Here is a 20,567-nt window from a genome sequence, read left to right as displayed (position 1 = left end):
GCTCCAGTCTTCCGAGGCCAACCTTTTTTTGTATAACACGCGGATAACCTTACAATTCCGTCCTTCTCCCTTCTGCTCTTGTTGCCAGCGCATTCATCAATCCTGTAGGAGTGCTCGCTCTCGTTTTGCCATCGAGGTATTCTCCCTAGGACACGTGCGCGATCCGTTTTCTAATTGCGTCAGTCCATGCTCTTTTCCCGTCCTCCAGCTCGGCTTTCCTGGATTCTAGCTTTCCGGCCTACTCAAAGTCTGCCGCGCTTTGGACCGAGATTCTTCTCTATATCTTCGCCGAGATACACCGTCGACATGGAAGCCGTGGATACCTCCAAACGCCTGTCCAGCTTGCGGCAACTGATGCAAGAGCACAAAGTCGATGTATATAGTATGGCATCCCATAGCCCTTGTACCAGTCTGAATCCAAACCTGACTCTAACTCTTATTGCAGTCGTTCCTTCAGAAGATAGCCACCAGTCGGAATACATTGCGCCTTGTGACGGTCGTCGAGGTAACCCTGCGCCCATTCCTACCTTCGAAATACGCGACAACGCCTGCTACCACTATCGAGCGCCATAGGCTTACTTCTTTATATATAGAGTTTATTTCCGGGTTTTCTGGTTCTGCTGGAACCGCAATTATTTCCCTGAGCGAGGCAGCTCTATCTACCGATGGTCGGTACTTCAACCAAGCGGCGAAGCAGCTGGATAACAACTGGACCCTTCTCAAGCGAGGCGTTGAGGGAGTCCCGACTTCACAAGAATGGTATGGATTACGTGGTATCTGTTTCTCAGTGCGTCAGGGACTGAATGCCTTTGTAGGATAGCGCAGCAAGCCGAGGGTGGTAAAATAGTCGGTGTTGACCCGGCGTTGATAACAGCTTGTGAGGACTCAGAAATCCAATTACATCTAATCAAACTTGCTGACTAGCTGCAGCGGCTGCTCGCAGCCTCTCCGAGGCGCTCCAGAAAAGTGGCGCTTCCTTGGTGGGCGTGTCGCAAAATCTTGTTGATTCGGTCTGGGGTAGCGATCGGCCCGCACCACCACGAGAAAAGGTTAGGGTTCATCCTGAAAAGTATGCAGGAAAGACCTTCCAGGAGAAGGTGAGCGATCTACGAAAGGAACTGGAGAGCAAAAAAGCAGCTGGCTTTGTTATCTGTATGTTGAACCCAATCTGTAAAAGGAGTGCGTTCTAACAACACTTGTAGCCATGCTTGATGAGGTCGCCTGGCTTCTTAACCTGCGAGGAAACGAGTAAGTTCGCGCCTATATTGTGATGATACTCTAAACCTGACACTTGATGATTCCAAGCATCCCCTACAACCCAGTCTTTTTCTCGTACTGCACCGTCACTCCGACAACCGTTGAACTTTACATCGAGGATGAGAAGTTGACACCTGAGGTGAAGGCACACCTTGGAGACCACGTTATTGTAAAGCCGTACGATTCTATCTTTGCAGACGCGAAGGCGCTTAGCGAAGCGAAGAAGCAGGATCCTGAGGCCCCCTCTTCCAAATTTCTTCTTTCCAACAAAACCTCGTGGGCATTAAATCTGAGCTTGGGAGGTGAAGAACATGTCGATGAGACTCGTAGCCCCATCGGCGACGCAAAGGCCGTGAAGAACGATGTCGAATTGGAAGGCATGAGGGCTTGCCATGTTCGTGATGGGGCTGCCCTAGTCGAATACTTCGCTTGGCTAGAGAACGAGCTGACCAACAAAAAAACGACCTTAGACGAGGTTGATGCAGCTGATAAACTGGAGCAGATCCGATCCAAACACGAGCTGTTTGCGGGTCTCTCTTTTGACACCATATCCTCAACCGGCCCTAACGGAGCTGTCATCCACTACAAGCCTGAAAAGGGAAGCTGCTCAGTTATTGATCCCAACGCTATCTACCTGTGCGATTCCGGGGCCCAGTATCTGGATGGAACTACGGACGTAACTAGGACATACCATTTCGGACAACCCACTGAGCTCGAAAAGAAAGCCTTCACTTTAGTTCTCAAAGGTTGTATTGGACTCGATTCCGCTGTATTTCCGAAGGGCACCAGCGGGTTTGCGCTTGACGTTTTAGCTCGGCAATACCTGTGGAAGGAGGGACTTGACTTCTTACATGGAACAGGACACGGCATTGGCTCCTACCTGGTAATTCCAGAATCTCTGTGAAACTTATATTGTGCCACGCTGACCTTTTTAGAATGTACACGAAGGCCCCGTAGGCATCGGCACCCGTGTCCAATACACAGAGGTCCCTCTTGCACCCGGAAATGTTATCTCTGACGGTACGCAATCTACGTCTGGACCATTAGGCCATTTGACTAACTACTGCAGAACCCGGCTTCTACGAGGATGGCAAGTTCGGAATCCGCATTGAGAGTGAGTTTTTTGCTGCCGTGGATCCCCGAGATTGATATACTGATGCTTAGATAGATGTTATTATGGTACGTGAGGTTCAAACTACTCACAAATTTGGTGAACGACCGTGGTTGGGTTTCGAGCATGTCACAATGTGCCCTATCGGTCTTAACCTGATTGAGCCCTCGCTTTTGAGTGACTCCGAGATCAAATGGTTGAATGATTACCATGCAGAAGTATGGGACAAGACCCATAAGTTTTTTGAGAACGATGAAATCACTCGTAACTGGCTTCAGCGTGAGACTCAGCCAATCTCTAAATAAGAAGTTTTTGAAGGGATACCAGGTACCCTAGATAGATACTGGAGGAAATAACCATACTTGAATAGAAGAGCCGGCTATTTGCCCAGTCCTTAATTTGAGTTTATTCACTATCTCAATTTACGCGAGTACCTAGATACATTGTCGAGTAGTTCAAGGCTGCCTGCTTGCATTCCCCCATTGTGGGACGTGGCTGGCGGCCGGGCAATGTGGAGATCGCTTGACCACTTGGAAGTTGGGATCTGGGCAGCTCAATCGCTGTCCTTCCGATGCAACGGCCCTTTACCAGCATTTACGGCTCCCTCAACCCTCTACACCCTGACAGATTGCTGCGCCTGTTTATTTGCGATTGGGCGCTCTCACGGATTTTGCCCTGAATTCCAGGTCGTCTTCCACCCTTTGGCGACGATGCCCGCATCCCCTACTTTCTGACCACACCGACCCCTTGACACCGAGAAGCCGGCACTTCTTTATCCTTCCGCCGACCCGCCCCGCACACGCGGACTTGGTAATAGTCAATACCGACTCTCGACACTGCTAAGAAGTTGGTATGAGTGGCAGGAGTGGCTACGCGAACGGCTACGGGTACTCCGACACCAGCCGCTACGATCGCGGCGACGGCGGATATGGCAACAATAGCAATCTGGGTGTGAATGGATATGGCGCCGGCGGGGCGAGAGAACGGCGCCCTGGAGGTTATGGTGGATTTTACCCAGAAGCATCGCAGCAACCTGCTTTGTCACCCGCAGCTTCGCCGGAGCGGCGCCGCGACAGATACGATCGAGATGACCGCTCCTACTCCTCGTCGCGATCACGGACACGCGGACCAGACCCGGAGAGAGAAAGAAGGGCTCAGAACACAGGTGACGGCAGTGGAAGGTCTCGACGAGAGCCCAGTAGGCCGGGCAATACCAACAACCAGGACGGGGAGCGGAGAGCTCCCACTGGCGGGAGAGCTCAAGCTGTTGAAGGTATGTGTTAAACGAGCCTCTCTTCCCTTTTCCTTTGCTTCCGCCCCAAGATTCCTGACGTATTCTAATACCTAAACCTTATCTGTTCAGATGTTCTGCACTCCATCCAGCGTGAGTGGGATTTCGTGGCGACAGACAACTGTGTACCGGTGCAGGTTGCTCTACAATTGATGGACACCAGCACTCTCGGAAAGGCAGACCGCGAACCCGATTTCCTTAGTGTAAATCAGACAATTCAGCAAACCCTCAAAACCATCGTCAATGAGCACCACCAGGGCTTCAATAGTTCCATCGGTACATACCACAAAATTCAGGCCAGCATACAAAGCTCCCAAGGGCGAGTCCGGAGTTTGAAACATGCGCTAGAAGATGCGAAAGGGGGATTGATGTCTACAAAGCCTGAGTTGAAAGATTTGGCGACGTCTTCTCAGAAATATGACGATATAATTCAGTTATTCAGCCAGATCCAGGAAATTCAGTCTCTTCCTGAAAAGCTTGAATCTAGGCTATCTGACAAGCGGTTCTTAGGTGCCGTGGAGGTGCTTCATGACGCCCTCCGGCTTCTACGGCGCTCAGAGCTTGAGAACATTGGATCTCTCGGCGACATCCGTGCATATTTCGAAAACCAGGAATCTTCTATAACTGATATCCTTGTCGAGGAATTGCATGATCATCTTTACCTCAAATCCCCTTACTGTTCTGATAGATGGAAGCCCCCAACCCAAGAAGCGGACAGCACAGGTATTAATGGGAACGGGGCAGGCTCCTGGGAGCGGCCTGTCTATGGATTTCTCGCGAGGCTTGATGCGTCCACACCTATGGTGGAAGACGCCTCTCGAAATCCCGAAGCCGACACATTCTCTTACCTTCAACTTCTTATCGAAGCTCTGAACAAAATGGGCCATTTGGATATTGCAGTTCATCGTATCGAGCAGCGACTGCCGGTCGAGCTCTTCACGGTAGTCGATAAAACGAACGCGGAGATCGATTTACGCTATCCAACTCCACGGGGCTCTATGGCACAAGATGGAAAGACGGACTCGCCGACGGAAGTGATTGAGAAGCGAGGCCATGTTCTCTCCGAGTTCCTGTGGACGCTCTACGCGAAGTTTGAATCAATTGCAGAGGGGCACCGTGTCATTCATGACGTGATCGCAGCCATTGTAGAACGTGAGGGCATACCAAAAAGCAGCTCCTTGGCTGGTGGATTTAAGGAGCTGTGGAAACTTTACCAAAGCGAGGTACGCAAAACAGCCAATTGTTTTGAAAATAACGCTTTACTGACTGTATGCGCCCCCAGATTCGGTCGTTGATGCATGATTACTTGGCTACTGATGGCCATTCCATTGGGCCAGTAGATGAAGAGGCTGATGCGCGGCGTCAACTCTATTCAGGCTATAGAGACAAAAACAAAGTATGCTTAACCGCAACATTTTCATGTTTTATTATGCTGACAACCTCAGAAACTATTCAAATTGTCCGAGGCTAGCCGTACAACGGAGATGAAGGCCGAACAAAACGAATTGGATGAAATCCTGAGGTCTTCTGTCCCAGGACTTGTATCCAAATCGGAGGTAAAGTCAGATGAGAATCGGCCCTCGGACGCTCGGCAAGGTACCGGCCACAAGATTCTTATTGAACCTAGTGTGTTCAATATGAGCCTCCTCTTACCGCCGTCACTCTCATTTATCCAACGACTCAAGGATGTTGTTCCCGTGGATTCCGATATGGGAACTGGCTCTCTTACCTCATTTCTTGACGATTTCCTTGTCAACGTCTTCTTACCGCAACTCGACGAGACCGTCACGGAGCTTTGCACCCTCAGCTTCATTGCCACGGATGCTTTTACGGAAGACCCTCAATGGTCAACAGTCTCACCAAAACCAGTGTTCAAGGTCAGTAATGGTGATTCTTCATACCAATGAAACTTTCGCTGATTCACATTTAGGGGACTGTAAAATTCATGTCGATTGTGAGAGAGTTCAGTAGAATGCTATCCAGTATCCCTCATGATCAAGCATTTACGCAGCTCCTTCTCAGTCAAATAGTGACCTACTACGACAAATGTTGTGGGTGGTACAAAAGTAAGTATTCACAAAAACTCTTCGCTTCGTTCTTCTTGTTAACTTTTCCAAAGCCATTGTCACAAAGGTCTCACCCCGAGGAAGAGGTGGGGTGCAGCTCAAAGCAGCAGCCGGTTTTGCTGAATCTGGACCAATTCATGATCTCGTCGTCGAACTATGGCAGGGATCGGATCCCAACAAGCAGGAAGTTGTTGACAAGGTACTTGATTTCGATATATGTGATGCTAAAATATATGGTTAACACGAACAGGAAACTGCCCTTCTGATAAAACACACAGATACCACGCCATTGGAGCCCCTCGACATTATATCTGACGCAAAGTCGGTAGTGTCGCTGTCCCTCCTTCATAATAGCATGGTTAGTACTTGCAAAGCCATTGCTTCTGGTGATGTAACTAATAGGGATATAGCAATGGCTTGCTAGCAGCCTTGCGAAACTACGACAGCCGGTGGTGGACTCGCGACCATCGCAGTCGGAGTCCGGAACGACAAACCGCCGCTGGACGCTGATCAGCGCCATGAAGCCTAAACGCGATAGTATAAATCAACCTATATACCTTCCATTGAATCACGAAACCGCAACCGCATTTGACACCACTCTTCAATCATTACGCGACCTCGCAGTCTTCGCCGTATTTGCTTTACATATTGATATTAGATGTGGAGTTATCCATATGTTGACGCGGACTATGGCCGGGCCAAACCCTCAACCTATTCGCACCTCGGAACCCGCTACTCCCGCCCCGCCACCCAGTGGTGGTTGCTGGCATCTCCTAACGAGCCAGCCAACCGCAGCATCACCAGCGATCCTTGAATTAAACAAAGATCTGATCGCTTTTGATACGAACATTTCAACGTATCTGGGAGCTGCCCAGCGTCAATTTATCACCTCTGGCCTAGCCCAGTTCATAGATCGAGTCTTCGTATCTAGCACCCGTTACGTCTGGGCTATGAATGAGAACGGCGCATTACGACTCCAGCTCGATGTCCTTGTCTTGCAGCAAAACCTCAAGAACGTTATAATTGACGCTGCGGAAGCGGAAGAGGACCGTGAGGTTGTTGCTCTACCGCGAAGCGCGAAATTCCTCGATTGGTTCCTAGAGGGAGCCGAAAAGGCACTCGATTACGCAAAAGAAGAAAAGGAATATCTGGCCGCGAATCCCGATAAGCGGCTTACTGTGAATCTTGAACCGTTCAGCTACGAAGAGCTCAAGGTTCTTGTTGACCTGTGTTTCTCGGAGATACTGAGGGGCCCGAGAGGCGAAGACAACCGGGAAGATTTCATGGCTGCGAAGAAGGCCAGTGCAGACGCGCTACTGAGGTTGAACGAGATAATGTGGGATTCTAAATAACCTGCCGAGTCTGTTTTAGCGAGCGAAAACGAATCGTTTTGTACGTCAGTGATATCCAAGTAGAGGCTGTTATAGGAGCGCTGGCTTCCCTGGCAGCGGAATCAATATATACATCTTGATAGAGACGCTTGCTAGGATCGAGGAGATATATAATTGAATATTCCCACTGCACCGATTCGCATTTCTTCCGGGTTGAACTATGATGATAAATATTCTGGGAGTTCGTTAGTAGTCCATGCGAGAACCTATGGTACATTGGAAGGTCCGGCTTTGAATTGTTTGTGCTCAGAACTTTGAAGTATATAATTAGACCAGTCAAAGCATCGAAGCTTGAAGCACGAGGCAGGGGGGCTGAGTGGATCGATCGATCCATTACATCATTGCTCAGCCAAAGCTACACGAGCTTTTTGAAAGCTGTGTTTTTCCGAATGCACACCCCATGATATTTAGAATTCCAAGGGCGAATTAGAACTGCAGCTGTTAAAAAGACCCAAGGTGACCTTGACTTGTGGAGCAGCCGTTCTGCTTTCCGATAAGCTGCAGTCTGCAGAGCACTGACGGCTGTTGTCGTATAGTATGCATGCCAAGGATCTCGCGGGATTTCTCTCCACAGCGGTGAGCGTGGGAGTGGGACAAATTCACTCGTGACTCATGCCAGACGCTTGAGAGGACGGACTCCGCATGCTTCGTTCAATCAGCAAACAGAAACTTGGAGAGGAGGAGCCTGGAGCAATTTCGAGTCGAGAATGCGATGGTTTCTCTGCATGAAAACGGGTAGATCGGCCGGTGCGCGTAAGTCCGACAACCCCGGTTACCAATCCGTAAGCGTTCAAGCTTCGCCATCGTTCGCCTGGCTTTTAGTAAGCAGTCTCAGAGAGGTTGTCTTCTTGGGTTCATTCTCCAACTCTCGCATCCATCTTTCTCTGTGATCGCGACTCTTGTCTCTGCTCGGCCGCTTCCTCATCTCCCTCTTCTGTGTGCTCCGGAGGAGGAAATCGAGGTGTGGGTTACACATTCCGGGGAAAAATGCTGGACGACAGCTCTCAGTCGGTCCTCGGGGAGATCGCCCCAGGATCCCTGCCGCCGACCTCATTCCAATCCGCGAAGCTCCAGCCTTTCTGCGGCGATGTCGAAGGTTGGGGCCCTTTGAGCCGGTTCAGATTCGATCTGACGCCATGCTTCCTGGACTTGGGCGTCTCGTTGGTTGCCGTGTTCGGGTTGGTTTTGGGAAGCGGTGCTATCTGGTTCCTCTTTAAGAAGCGCATACCACAACCTGTGTCAAAGAATTGGCATTTCTATGCTAAGCTGGTTCGTCTTCCTGTCCGCGCCGAATCCCGTTTAGTTATATTCATTAGCTGACTTACCCTATTTGCAAATCGTCTAGGTTGTTTTATCCGCCTTGTTATTTACTACCGCTCTACAAGCCGCAATTCAAGCCGAAACCTACACCAACTGGCTTGCTGACTTCCGATTCTGGAGTTCCGTCCTTGTCTTCGCCTCGCTAGGTGTTATCTTCGCCGTACAGTACTATGAACATTGGCGCAGCAGACACGCAAACGGCGTTGTCCTCTTTTACTGGCTATTCTTTGTTATCGCATACGCTGTCAAACTGCGGTCGCACGTAGCTCAGAAGTCCTACATTGACTCTCTGCCATACTTTGTCTGCGTTAACGTCAGTCTGGGCCTTGCGATTCTGGAGTTCGCACTGGAGTATTTGGTTCCGAAGAAGCAGAGTGCTTATGATGCCTTGGGTGACGAAGATGAATGTCCGTACGAGTATGCGGACGTGTTTTCGGTTCTGACCTTCAGCTGGATGACGCCTATGATGAAATTCGGGTACAAGAACTTCTTGACGCAGGATGACCTATGGAATCTTCGCCGACGGGATACCACCCGTACCACTGGTAATGCCTTGGAGGAGAATTGGGAATACGAACTGGAGAGAGAAAAGCCATCTCTCTGGATGGCACTATTCAAATCCTATAGTGGTCCTTATCTTCGTGGAGCAGTTATCAAGTGCGGAAGTGATATTCTTGCCTTCGTCCAACCGCAACTCCTACGAATACTGATTGATTTCATCAACTCGTATCGGACCCCTGAGCCGCAGCCGGTCATTAGAGGGGTTGCTATATCTCTTGCCATGTTTGTGGTCTCCGTGACCCAAACATCATGTCTTCATCAGTATTTCCAACGGGCATTTGATACCGGTATGCGTGTCAAATCCGGCCTTACTGCTATGATTTACGCCAAATCTCTTAAGCTCTCAAGTGAGGGGCGCGCATCGAAGACCACCGGCGACATCGTTAACCACATGGCTGTGGATCAGCAGCGTCTATCTGATCTGACCCAGTTTGGTACGCAGCTTTGGTCTGCACCTTTTCAAATCACTCTTTGTATGATCTCACTTTACCAATTGGTTGGAGTGAGCATGTTTGCTGGTATCGCTGTCATGATCCTCATGATCCCGCTTAATGGTGTCATTGCGCGAATGATGAAGAGACTCCAACTTATTCAGATGAAGAACAAGGACGCAAGATCCAGGCTAATGACCGAAATTCTAAACAACATCAAGAGCATCAAGCTTTACGCCTGGAACAATGCGTTTATGAACAAGCTGAGCCATATCCGTAATGACTTGGAGTTGAATACTCTTCGCAAAATTGGAGCAACCCAGTCTGTTGCAAACTTCACCTGGCAGTCGACGCCATTCCTCGTCTCATGCTCCACGTTCACAGTCTTTGTTCTGATTGAAGATCGACCTCTGACAACGTCGATTGTATTCCCGGCTCTGACACTTTTCAACCTCCTCACATTCCCACTTTCGATCCTTCCCATGGTTATCACCGCAGTGATTGAAGCATCCGTAGCTGTTAAACGTTTGACAGATTACTTGACTGCTGAAGAGCTCCAACGCGATGCCGTGAAATACGAAGACTCTGTCACCCATATTGGGGACGAGTCTGTCCGTATTCGCGAGGCGGATTTCTGTTGGAACAGGTACAAGGATGAGACGGCACTGGAGCACATCGATCTGAGCTGCCGTAAGGGAGAGCTTAACTGCATTGTTGGCCGTGTCGGCTCTGGGAAGTCATCTCTTCTTCAGGCCCTCCTCGGTGACTTGTGGAAGAAAGAGGGAGAAGTCATAGTTCGTGGACGCATCGCATACGTCGCCCAAGCCGCTTGGGTTATGAATGCTAGTGTTCGAGAGAACATCGTGTTTGGTCATCGCTGGGATCCCCAATTTTATGACCTAACTGTAGAGGCATGCGCTCTGGTCGACGACTTCAAGAACTTGCCCGATGGCGACCAGACAGAGGTTGGAGAAAGGGGAATTTCTCTTTCTGGAGGACAAAAAGCCAGATTGACGCTCGCCAGAGCCGTATACGCTCGTGCTGATATATACCTTTTGGATGATGTTCTATCCGCAGTAGACCAACATGTTGGTCGCCATCTGATCAACCGTGTTCTTGGACGTAATGGTATTCTTAGCAGCAAGACGAGAATTCTTGCCACAAATGCTATTCCTGTTTTGAAGGAGGCGGACTTCATCGGTCTGCTCCGCGACAAAACATTGATCGAAAAGGGTACATACGAGCAGCTGATGGCCATGAAGGGAGAGGTCGCCAACCTCGTTCGCACGACCATGAACGATTCGGACGACGAAGGCTCTGGTGCCGAAAGTCGTGGACTTGCTAGCCCTGAAAGCTCAGAATCTGCGACTATGATCGAAGACCCTGACTCTGAATACTCTGACATGGACGAGGCTGAACAGCAGATTGGCTCTCTTGCCCCAATCAAGTCCGCTGCTGGTCGCAGAACGAGCACTGTCACACTGCGTCGCGCAAGCACCGTAAGCTGGCAAGGCCCTCGACGCAAGCTTGGGGACGAAGAAAATATTTTGAAGAGCAAACAGACCCAGGAGACCTCGCAACAAGGCAAAGTTAAATGGAGCGTGTACGGTGAATATGCTAAGAACAGCAACTTAGTTGCTGTCGGTATCTACCTCTTAACCCTGGTGGGTGCACAGACAGCACAGGTGGGAGGAAGTTACTGGCTTAAGCACTGGACCGAGATGAGTGAAACGCAGGCAGGTTCGTCGGGTGCTGGCAAGTTCATCGGTATCTATTTGGCTTTGGGTATTGGGTCATCTTTGTTGGTCATTCTCCAAAATCTGATTTTGTGGATCTTTTGTTCTATCGAGGTATGTTGAAAACTAAAGAACTCCGAAGAAACCCACTGACTGGAATAGGCATCCCGGAAACTTCACGAGAGGATGGCGTTCTCCATCTTCCGTTCGCCGATGCGCTTTTTCGAGACGACACCCTCTGGACGGGTCCTTAATCGATTTTCCAGGTAAGGGAAAGCAAGAAACATATTGAGCGTGCAGTCTCTAACAGGTGTTTATAGTGACATTTATCGTATCGACGAGGTCCTTGCCCGGACATTCAATATGGTTGGTCTTTCTGCATACATCACAATTTATATCTGCTAACAGTGAACTAGCTTTTTGGAAATTCAGCTAAAGCAATCTTTACGTTGATTGTTATTGCCACCTCAACGCCCCTATTCTTGATTCTTGTCCTTCCCCTGGGATATATATATTTCAGCTACCAGAAATACTACCTCCGCACCTCCCGTGAATTAAAACGTCTTGATAGCGTTACGCGGAGTCCCATCTTCGCACACTTCCAGGAGTCACTTGGAGGCGTATCTACGATCAGGGCCTATCGACAAGAGGAAAGATTCAGCATGGAGAATGAGTGGCGTATGGATGCAAACCTCCGTGCCTACTTCCCCTCCATCAGTGCCAACAGATGGCTTGCGGTTCGCCTTGAGTTTATCGGATCCATTATTATTCTGGCGTCTGCGCTGCTTTCGATTGTCTCTGTATCGACCGGTAGTAAGCTATCTGCAGGAATGGTCGGTTTGGCCATGTCCTATGCTCTCCAGATCACTCAATCTCTTAACTGGATCGTGCGACAGACTGTCGAGGTTGAGACTAATATCGTGTCTGTCGAGCGTGTGCTCGAGTACGCTGCCCTGCCGAGCGAAGGGCCTGAGGTCGTCTTTAAGAACCGCCCAGCTATCGGGTGGCCAGCGCAAGGCGCGGTGTCGTTCAAGAACTATAGCACGCGCTACCGCGAAGGGCTTGATTTGGTTCTCAAGGATGTCGACCTAGATATCAAGCCTCATGAGAAAATTGGTGTTGTTGGGCGTACAGGAGCTGGAAAGAGCTCATTGACACTGGCACTCTTCCGCATCATTGAGCCTACCAACGGTGGAATTAGGTAAGAACTCCTCTGTCTGGTCGCACTCTACTGGACTTAACTAACTCTTCTTTAGCATTGATAACCTCGATATTTCGAAAATTGGTTTGTTCGACCTTCGGGGGCGTCTTGCCATTATTCCCCAGGATCCTGCCATGTTTGAAGGGACAGTGCGCGACAACCTGGACCCTCGCCATGTGCATGATGATACTGAACTGTGGAGCGTTCTTGGTACGTTGGCGAGGCGAATAAATGCAAACTAATTACTGACTGTATGCAGAGCACGCACGGCTAAAGGACCATGTTTCTCAAATGGAGGGTCAGCTGGATGCGCACATTCAAGAAGGAGGTATGTAGCTAACTATAGTCTTTGCATCGCGCTTATATTAATTAACCCGACCACACAGGCTCCAACCTCAGCCAAGGCCAGCGCCAGCTTGTTTCTCTCGCCCGAGCGCTCCTAACACCCAGTAACATTCTCGTGCTTGACGAAGCAACGGTGAGTAACATCTTCACCGATATTTCTCTTCCTTTTTTTTTTTTTTTCACCCCCGGCTGTTTCTAACGCTACAATCATAGGCCGCCGTTGACGTTGAAACGGATGCACTTCTTCAACGCACGTTGCGCTCGAGCATCTTCCAAGACCGCACAATCATCACGATCGCACACCGAATCAACACGATCATCGACTCCAACAGGATCGTGGTTCTCGATAAGGGCCGCGTCGCCGAATTTGACACGCCAGCGGCGCTGATCAAGCAACGTGGAAAATTCTACGACCTCGTCAAGGAAGCAGGTTTGCTTGATAGTGACGGCAACGCCATTAATGTACAGTGACTGGGTTAAATTTACATTCCCTGCTGCTCTATGGTTTCAGCCCAAGGCAGGAAGGAATCGAAGGAACAACCAAAAGTGAAAAGAAACGGAAAATTATAATATAAAAGTTGATGCTTCTGATTTGTTAAACTAATGTTTGGGTAGTGGGCGTTTTTTTTTTTTTTTTTTTTTTTGTTGTTGGTTTTTTCAACCTGTGTCTATGGTCCCGTAGTCGAGTTAGTATACTACACTACTATAAACTGCACATAAACAACGTCAGAATGAACAAAGATCGATCTCATAAAACTCAGACGCAGACTCCATCCTCCCCATTTCCCCTCGTTTCAGAGAACGAGCGCGGGGTGGCCTCTGCAGCTCGTCAACGACATTGTCATCATCATCGTCCCGCAATAGCGGTGTAGGGGGCAAAGTCTTTGACAGTGCTGCATTCTGCATGCTTGCCCTGCACGAGTTGCATCTGCATCCAGCACGACGAGAGCCACTGTCAGGATTCAGCGCCACGCTGAGCCGGTCAAAGCTCAGCTGGGGGCGAAATAATGCGATGCAATCAAATTATCATCGGCGGGAGCGGCGTCGCTGGCAGCTAATCGACACCCCGGAGGACCCTGTCGCAGCCGCAGCTTGCTTAGCCGCCAGGCTCTCGTATACTGTGCGTATTTATATTTATTGATAAAATTATACATAAGTAGAAGGAGACTCTTGCCGCCGGCATGTCCGTACATACCAAGTGGAACTCGCACTGGCATGGCATGGGAGCCTGGCCTTGTCTTGCATGTCCAGTGGCTGGTGCTGATATTAAAGAAGTCGGGCTGTCCTTGTCAGTACCGCCCCCAGCCACCAACCACCGACAGTGAGCGAGTCTACCCGCATTTCTACTCGTTGACTTGGATTGAAATGGAGTGGGCTGGATCAGTGATTACATGTACAAACCGGACTGCGGGGCCCTTCATCCTCCCCCATTTCCACAGCTGTTCTTCCGGGTTCTTCCTTAACTCTGCCTGTGGTGGTTGGTGCTGGTTTGAACTTCGCTGAACTCAAACCCTAAGCGAGAACATGCACAGGCCACAACACAGGCACAGTTCGGTGTATAGGGCAGCACAGGCCTCTGCAGCGCACGGACAAATGCCCCAGGGTCCAGCTGGGACCTTCAGCTTCAACTTCAACATCGACCTCGAGATCGATCTCGAGTCCCAACTCTAATCATAACTCTGTAGCTTTACAATGGTGAAAGTTGAGTTCTTCCCCTTGCAGACTGGGCTTGTTCCCCGTTCCTCAACAACGAACCACTCACTGTATGGCGCAATCCTTCAGCGATCTATGATCCCCATGCTCTCTCACGTAAAGCAGTGATTGTATGTTTGGATAGCCAGTATCCGGCCCGGGGAGAGTCGAACCGACAATCTCCGTAGATAGATGAGAAAGAGAGAAAAACGGAAAAGAGCGTACGTAGTATAGAGTATTTCGAGCCGACATACTGGGGTCATGGACTGCCTCGATCGAGATAGATCAACAGCCCTCGAACCTGTTGACTTCTCCATGGAGCCCGAAATCCCGAAATCCCGAAACCCCCCCTCCTCCCCTCCATCTCTACTTTTCTGTATCCCGGTCTTTGGGTCTCGTCTTCTCCCAATATTCACTTTGCCATCACGGTCACGGACCCATATGTGATTGCCACACTACAAATGTACCCAAACGCCTGGGAGTGATTTACGAGTGAACCTCGGGGATCGAACCTCTTTCAATGCACACTCCAATCACGGCGCGTCGTTTCGCAAACCCACGGTCGGACTCTGTATATCGTGGACCCCGAAGGAGAGCTTGGGCTGGAGATCGCGATGGAGTTGCGGCGATACGATGCGACGGCGACGGCGACGCGAGTCCGGACGCATGAAACCAGATCCTGCAACGCATTCCTGAAACTCAACTCCCTGGATCTTCACCGGGGAAATATTTCTTTTCTGAGCAGCGTGCAGACAGTGGAAGGAGGGTTTTGTTAGTCAGTGTAGACGGTTGGCGCCGCGTACGTCCAAGCTGAAACTATATTTACAATGCCAGGATATCCCTCGCATGAATTTAGAAGCTCCTTCCTACTAGAGTTTTAGTACCGATCTCCACAGTTCTGCAGTAAAAGTACGAACCTCTTTGGGGGAAAAGTCAAGCCGTCGAGGTATCATCATATCATGGCCTCAGTTAATCGTCCTGTATGTCTGTGCTCAATAGTATTTATCCATGTGCGCTTCCGTATGGATCTTGATCGACCGGGGCGCCCCGATTGAACGGGGTGGTAGATGGGTCAAGGCCCCAGTGGTCGGGATCATTTGAAACGAGATTTGGAATAAGAATAATAGATAGATCGAGACCAAAAGGCCCCTCTACAGCAAACGGCGTCTCGGAAAACGGCAATACAGGGTGAAGAAGGAGTGAAGGCGTATATCAACGTTCGTCATCAACTGGGAAGCGATTCCACTTGATGGCCGCGTCAATGCAAGCGACACGGAAACCATACCAGGTTGAGATATATCTCCGACCTGTTTAACTTCAGGGTCGAGAACTATATACTCCATACATTTTATTCTGCCATATGGGGTATGGAGAATCGCCGCTGGTGGTCTGACCACGGTTCCCTCGTCGCAGCTTATCGAGCATGATCCCTGCAAGAGCGCCGTGTGGGTTCCTGGAATCCAGGAAGCCAGCTCAGCCACCAGTGGGCTCTTCCTCCAAAACGCCGCTGAGAGTCAACGGGGGAACGGGGAACTGGGGCGATGGGGCTAACCTAACGCAACATGTATGCTAATCTGAAACGGAGGCGAGATGGAAGGCAAGAAGGAGCAGCCTCTTGCAGAAGCGTGATTGAGCATAAGCGCCACCCGATCAGTTTCTGATAATGGTACATTGTATGTCTCGATAAATGTCACTGAGAAATGGGCTTTCCGCGGTTTTCATTGATGCTGACAAGGATATTGCCTGCAGCTACCATTCTCTTCCTTTTTAGTTTCGGCAAAGCCGTTTGGACTTCGGAGATTATTGAATATGACAGGCTACCGCAGACAGGTCAACGCATTACCACTTCCAGGTGTCCGTACCAGCTCGAATTCCTTTCCATTTGGCCTGCCTCAGACCGATCGGTTCGTAGCCAAGATAATCCAATCATAGTGATCTTAAGAAGCTTCCGTGAGAAAGCCGATCGATTGGAAATAAATGAGAAGGGGTATGTGCAGAATGTGAGCAGATTGCGCGGTGATTGTTCGGCGTGGAAAGTACACACTGCTCCAATAGGAAGAGGTACTTCGCTGGTGGGCGTCCGCTTCAGGGATCGTTTATCTGTTTCCCGGATCGTCTGATATCATAGAGGATCAACAATAGCGTTGAACTTACGAACTGCAACATTGGCCATCCCTGCAAGTTAATTGAGATTGTTCTGAGACGAATAATGGATAAGAATGAGAAAAGCACTAGCCACGTTGTCGTCCTCAGACGCCCCGATGGAGAGCCTTCCGCAGCGGGAAGTGTAACCCTCTGCGAAAATAGGATATTACCCATCGGATGGATCTCAACTTTGCTCGGACAGTTCATTGCCAATCATTCGTGGCAGGCAGGGATATGGCGGGTAAGAGATAGGTTTAGGGCTGGGGCGCGGGCGCGGGAACTCCATCCACGCGAAAGGTGCGATCGAACTCAATGGAACTGGTGTCTGCGGTTGCATCTATATGGGGCTCCAAGCCCGCAACGTCTGTGTGTCTGCAGATTTTGGGCGGGGAGATCGCCGCTTTTCTTGCGCATTGAAGGTGAAGAGGATTGTACTGATCATAATCGCTAGTGGGGATTAAACATTGCCGACAAGAAAACCATGGCGCACCCACGCTGGGTCAGCACATGGACAGAAACGGCGACTTGCAGTTGAAGCGATGATGATGGCAATGAACTTTGAAGTTACCAAACGAGCAGTCGAGACAAAGTTAATCGGCGGTTATAGTCCAATTGAACCGGTTTGTTTGCTTGAAACAAGATCTGCAAATCTCGGGTGGGGTGGCGAGTTGCACAAGGATAATTGCGCTTAAGCCCCAGGGCAAAGTAGTCGCGCGGGTGGTATCGGCGGCGTGGTTGACTGCTGCGTCCGTGAAGCTCTCTGAGGTACGTGACTTGCGTGGTGTTTCTCGTTAGGCGAGGCCCTCCTCAACTCTCCACTCTGGTCTTGCCGGATCCCGCCCGTCCGTGGCGGCCTAGATGGGTCATAAACGTATCTCAAGCAGGGAAGTTGCTCATGCACCCGCTGGGCCTGTATGGCCTGTATAACGCCGCCCATATAGTTCGAGACGACATGTGGGTGGTTCCATGGTTTGTCTTGAGACCCCCGCGTTACCCGCAGCCTAGTCGGATGAGTTGGCAGTTTGCGATCCATGGACACGTAGCTGGAGTTCTTGCCATTATTGGGGATTTTCGACATATTATCAGCTATCGAAAGTCAAGATGCTCCCGCTGCGAGAGCGATCATCACACTGGCGCAAGAGAGATACAAAAACTCTATCCCAATTGAGAATCCAGTGCCGTTAAAGCTGTGGTTTTTGAGCTAGAATGTGTGTCACAAACTCACAATCCACTTCCAAGTTTCAGTCGGACCCTCTGCGGTAGCACATGCACACTAAGAATAGTGCCCCTACATGCATGATCCTGGAGAGGCCCGGGCCGGGGTGCACAGCACCGTAGCGGACGTAATTGTGAGGTATTGAGCATGGCGGAAGATCGAAATGTGCTGGCCCCAGAGCAGGGAGATTGAGGCATGATAGATTCAGTATACCTAAGTCTACTTTTTTTTTTTTGTTGTCGGAAGAAAGTACGGCGATATCGCAATTGACGTGATGGTTCCATGGTAGTTCGTAGAGATCGAGAAACTTAGTACGCAGTCAGTGCTTGGTTCAGGCGGGGTAAAAATCTACTACGAGAAGCCGGTTGTAGGCAACGCACAGAGCATAGACGCTCCCCTCGGACAAAGGCATAATGGCTTCGAATCACAACAGTGTTGTCGAATAATGAATGTTGAGGCTCCCCAAATCACCACTGACGCATTGCGACCGTGCGTGAATACTGGCCGCAAAACCTCTAGCCGTGTGCGTTCCACGCGATCAAACCTTCGTTTGAGCTTGAGCGCTTATTCACCATTCTGCTGGGACCTTGAGTAATGACGGAACCCATCGCTTCGGTCCCGGAGCCCACGGTGTTGACAGGGTTCCCATCCCATGTGTCTGGGTCTGGGTTCGTCCGACCGTCGTCCAGGATGGCCTTGAGCTTCCCCCGAAAGGCCAGTGCGACCACGAGTGTGAGTGGGTGGAAGGAAACCTTGGGGCAAAGGGACTTTGGGAAAGGTCGCATTGAGACTCTCTGGCCGAGACTAGGACAGTAGTAGAAACTCTACTTTTTGTCGGATTGAGCACTGAGCAGTGAAGTTGTAGTAGTACCTGCTGTAAAGGGTAAGTACCTTTGGTAGGCGCGCCTGAGCGCAAGCATTTCCATGCTATCAGATCGCACATTCGACGCTCAAGCGCGTCATCCAGCGCGATCGGCCAATAGGGCGGTTGCATCTGCGAGGAACAATCTGGGGTGACGACTTCGATGACAGTGCCGTGGGGCTGTGGCAGTCCAGACCAGCGACTTTGGGTCTTTTGGCAGGCGGGCGTCAAGCCACGGGGTCACTCAAGAATCAAGAATTGAGAGTGAGACGCTGGCGCTTGACAGGCCTGGAGATCGTATCCGGGATGGCGACGGGCGGACCGAACTCCCCGAGAAGCTGTCCCCACCGATCAGAGCAGGACTTTGGCAGGGTGCTGCTGCCAGTAAAATTGATGCCTGGGAGAGTGATGCTCCTGCTTTTGCCAGTTCAGGACTGGCTGGCTTCGTTTATTTCTCGCCCGGGAAATGGCCAAGAAAAGCTGAGAGCATGCCAAAGTACCCGGCCTTTTGCCATCGCGGGGTTGATTCTGCGACTCCCAACCTTGTCGGCGCGCGGTCGCAATTGGTCGATTCCAACTCCCTCAGGGAGCTCGGGCACTTCCACGACAGTTCTTTTGTCCCATCCCGTTCTTTCATGGCGTTTTGTCAGAGTCCAAGCTCCTGTCATCTCTCATCTGACAGCCTGGCAATTTAGGTCGTGTTTGAGGTGCTCAGATCTTACCCTCATCGCTCATCGCGAGGTGGGAACCTGTTCCTGAAATCGTGCCTCGAATCTTCCTCTTCTTTCTCTTGATCGGAGGAGCGGGAGTCCGGCCATGCAACGATGACGCAAACTCGTTCGCGATGGTTCCCCAATTTGTAGAAGCGCAGTTGCGCATAGATTATGCAAACCTGGAGCGATGGACTACCCTAGCATGTTTGAAGGTGAAGCAAAACAGTCCATCTTACTCAATCCTGTCAACATCTCGGTCCATACATTACTCATGTCAAGAACCCCTGATCACTATGAACTTGTTAATCAGGGTCAGAGTGTCCTGTTTCAGCCTTCAACACTCCTCTGATCGACATCTGAGTGGGGGGAGCCTAACCGTTGTTGAAAATCCCCGTCTCCAGTCTCGCTACTTTCCGGTGTGCCAGTGGAGTTTCCAAGCTTAGATTTCAAAATTCAAACTGGATATCGTCAGCCACACGAGAACAGTGCTGCGAAGGAGCTTGGATTCTTGAGGGATATTATCTTTTGTTGCCACCCCCTTGACATTAAGATCCTGCCCCTTGGGCACCAATCTAGTGGTCGTCCGGTGTGTCCGTTGCCTAACATTGAAGACACTAGGATTTTAGACAGGCAGTCTAGGAGCAGGTCAGACCGTCAGACAGACCCAATGAGGGCCACGAACTCCCCGATTCGGACAAAGCGGTGCGAATAAAGGCCGATAGCGCCAGGACTAGACGGGCGCTAACTGGGCAATGACAAAAATAGGGTAAAAGTCAGCCAGAGATTAAGTTGGCAGCTTGTTGATCATCGAGACCATCAGCCTGTCAGGCTGTCAGGGCTTGCTTTTCTGTCCAATGATGACTGCCAGCTTAAATGGCTAATAGTGTCGTTTCCCCTTCCAAGCTCCGAGACAGGCGCCCCTGGCTCATCTTCTTGCTCCAGTTATTGCACTTCCCTTAATTTCAATTCTTTCTTTGCATCCCCGCTCAGTCTCGGCTCCGAACCAAGCGGATATCAGGGGTGCGAGATTTCGCGTTGCGTATCCTCGTATACTACGAAAAGTTCGGACTGGACTTTCAGAATGGCCTCGTCTGACAAAGAAACGGTTCGCCTGAGACGGTGTTGATGGCACGGCGGCGGCAAACGCGGGCTTCAAACCGGCTGTCTCCAACTAAAGTTGATAAGTCGTTGTTGGGCTCCAAGAAAGGAAGAAATCGCGAACAGCGATA

General features: G+C 50.3%; 4 protein-coding genes across 4 annotated transcripts; 2 read left to right on the top strand and 2 right to left on the bottom strand.

The window, feature by feature from the left end:
- Nucleotides 1-306: 306 nt before the first annotated feature.
- ASPVEDRAFT_28790 (uncharacterized protein) lies at nt 307-7,077 on the top strand (the record flags this gene model as incomplete). Its single annotated transcript, XM_040810153.1, has 18 exons — nt 307-382; nt 446-505; nt 594-759; nt 816-877; nt 931-1,152; nt 1,203-1,248; nt 1,306-2,140; nt 2,193-2,277; nt 2,327-2,371; nt 2,426-2,647; nt 3,216-3,641; nt 3,732-4,882; nt 4,942-5,055; nt 5,105-5,536; nt 5,590-5,725; nt 5,779-5,924; nt 5,976-6,083; nt 6,136-7,077. The coding sequence occupies 18 exons, from the start codon at nt 307-309 to the stop codon at nt 7,075-7,077; spliced, it is 5,274 nt and encodes a 1,757-aa protein (XP_040667948.1).
- A 684-nt stretch (nt 7,078-7,761) lies between these two features.
- ASPVEDRAFT_41664 (ATP-binding cassette glutathione S-conjugate transporter YCF1) lies at nt 7,762-13,358 on the top strand. Its single transcript, XM_040812401.1, has 9 exons — nt 7,762-8,385; nt 8,462-11,278; nt 11,327-11,430; nt 11,485-11,530; nt 11,581-12,365; nt 12,421-12,575; nt 12,625-12,693; nt 12,752-12,843; nt 12,924-13,358. Exons 1-9 carry the CDS (start codon nt 8,104-8,106, stop codon nt 13,179-13,181), a joined length of 4,608 nt encoding a protein of 1,535 aa, XP_040667947.1. The 5' UTR covers nt 7,762-8,103; the 3' UTR covers nt 13,182-13,358.
- A 3,877-nt stretch (nt 13,359-17,235) lies between these two features.
- ASPVEDRAFT_83695 (uncharacterized protein) lies at nt 17,236-17,625 on the bottom strand (the record flags this gene model as incomplete). The annotated part of the gene is made up of 1 exon (XM_040817433.1): nt 17,236-17,625. The coding sequence occupies one exon, from the start codon at nt 17,623-17,625 to the stop codon at nt 17,236-17,238; it is 390 nt and encodes a 129-aa protein (XP_040667946.1).
- A 381-nt stretch (nt 17,626-18,006) lies between these two features.
- Nucleotides 18,007-18,709, bottom strand: ASPVEDRAFT_41662 (uncharacterized protein). Its single transcript, XM_040812400.1, has 3 exons — nt 18,655-18,709; nt 18,144-18,587; nt 18,007-18,070 (listed from the first exon to the last, which is right to left on the bottom strand). Exon 2 carries the CDS (start codon nt 18,546-18,548, stop codon nt 18,279-18,281), a length of 270 nt encoding a protein of 89 aa, XP_040667945.1. The 5' UTR covers nt 18,549-18,587; nt 18,655-18,709; the 3' UTR covers nt 18,007-18,070; nt 18,144-18,278.
- Nucleotides 18,710-20,567: the final 1,858 nt, after the last annotated feature.

The sequence above is a fragment of the Aspergillus versicolor genome (assembly GCF_001890125.1).
Source record: "Aspergillus versicolor CBS 583.65 unplaced genomic scaffold ASPVEscaffold_5, whole genome shotgun sequence".
Taxonomy (NCBI): Eukaryota; Fungi; Ascomycota; class Eurotiomycetes; order Eurotiales; family Aspergillaceae; genus Aspergillus; species Aspergillus versicolor.
This window is presented reverse-complemented; position numbering and strand designations above follow the sequence as displayed.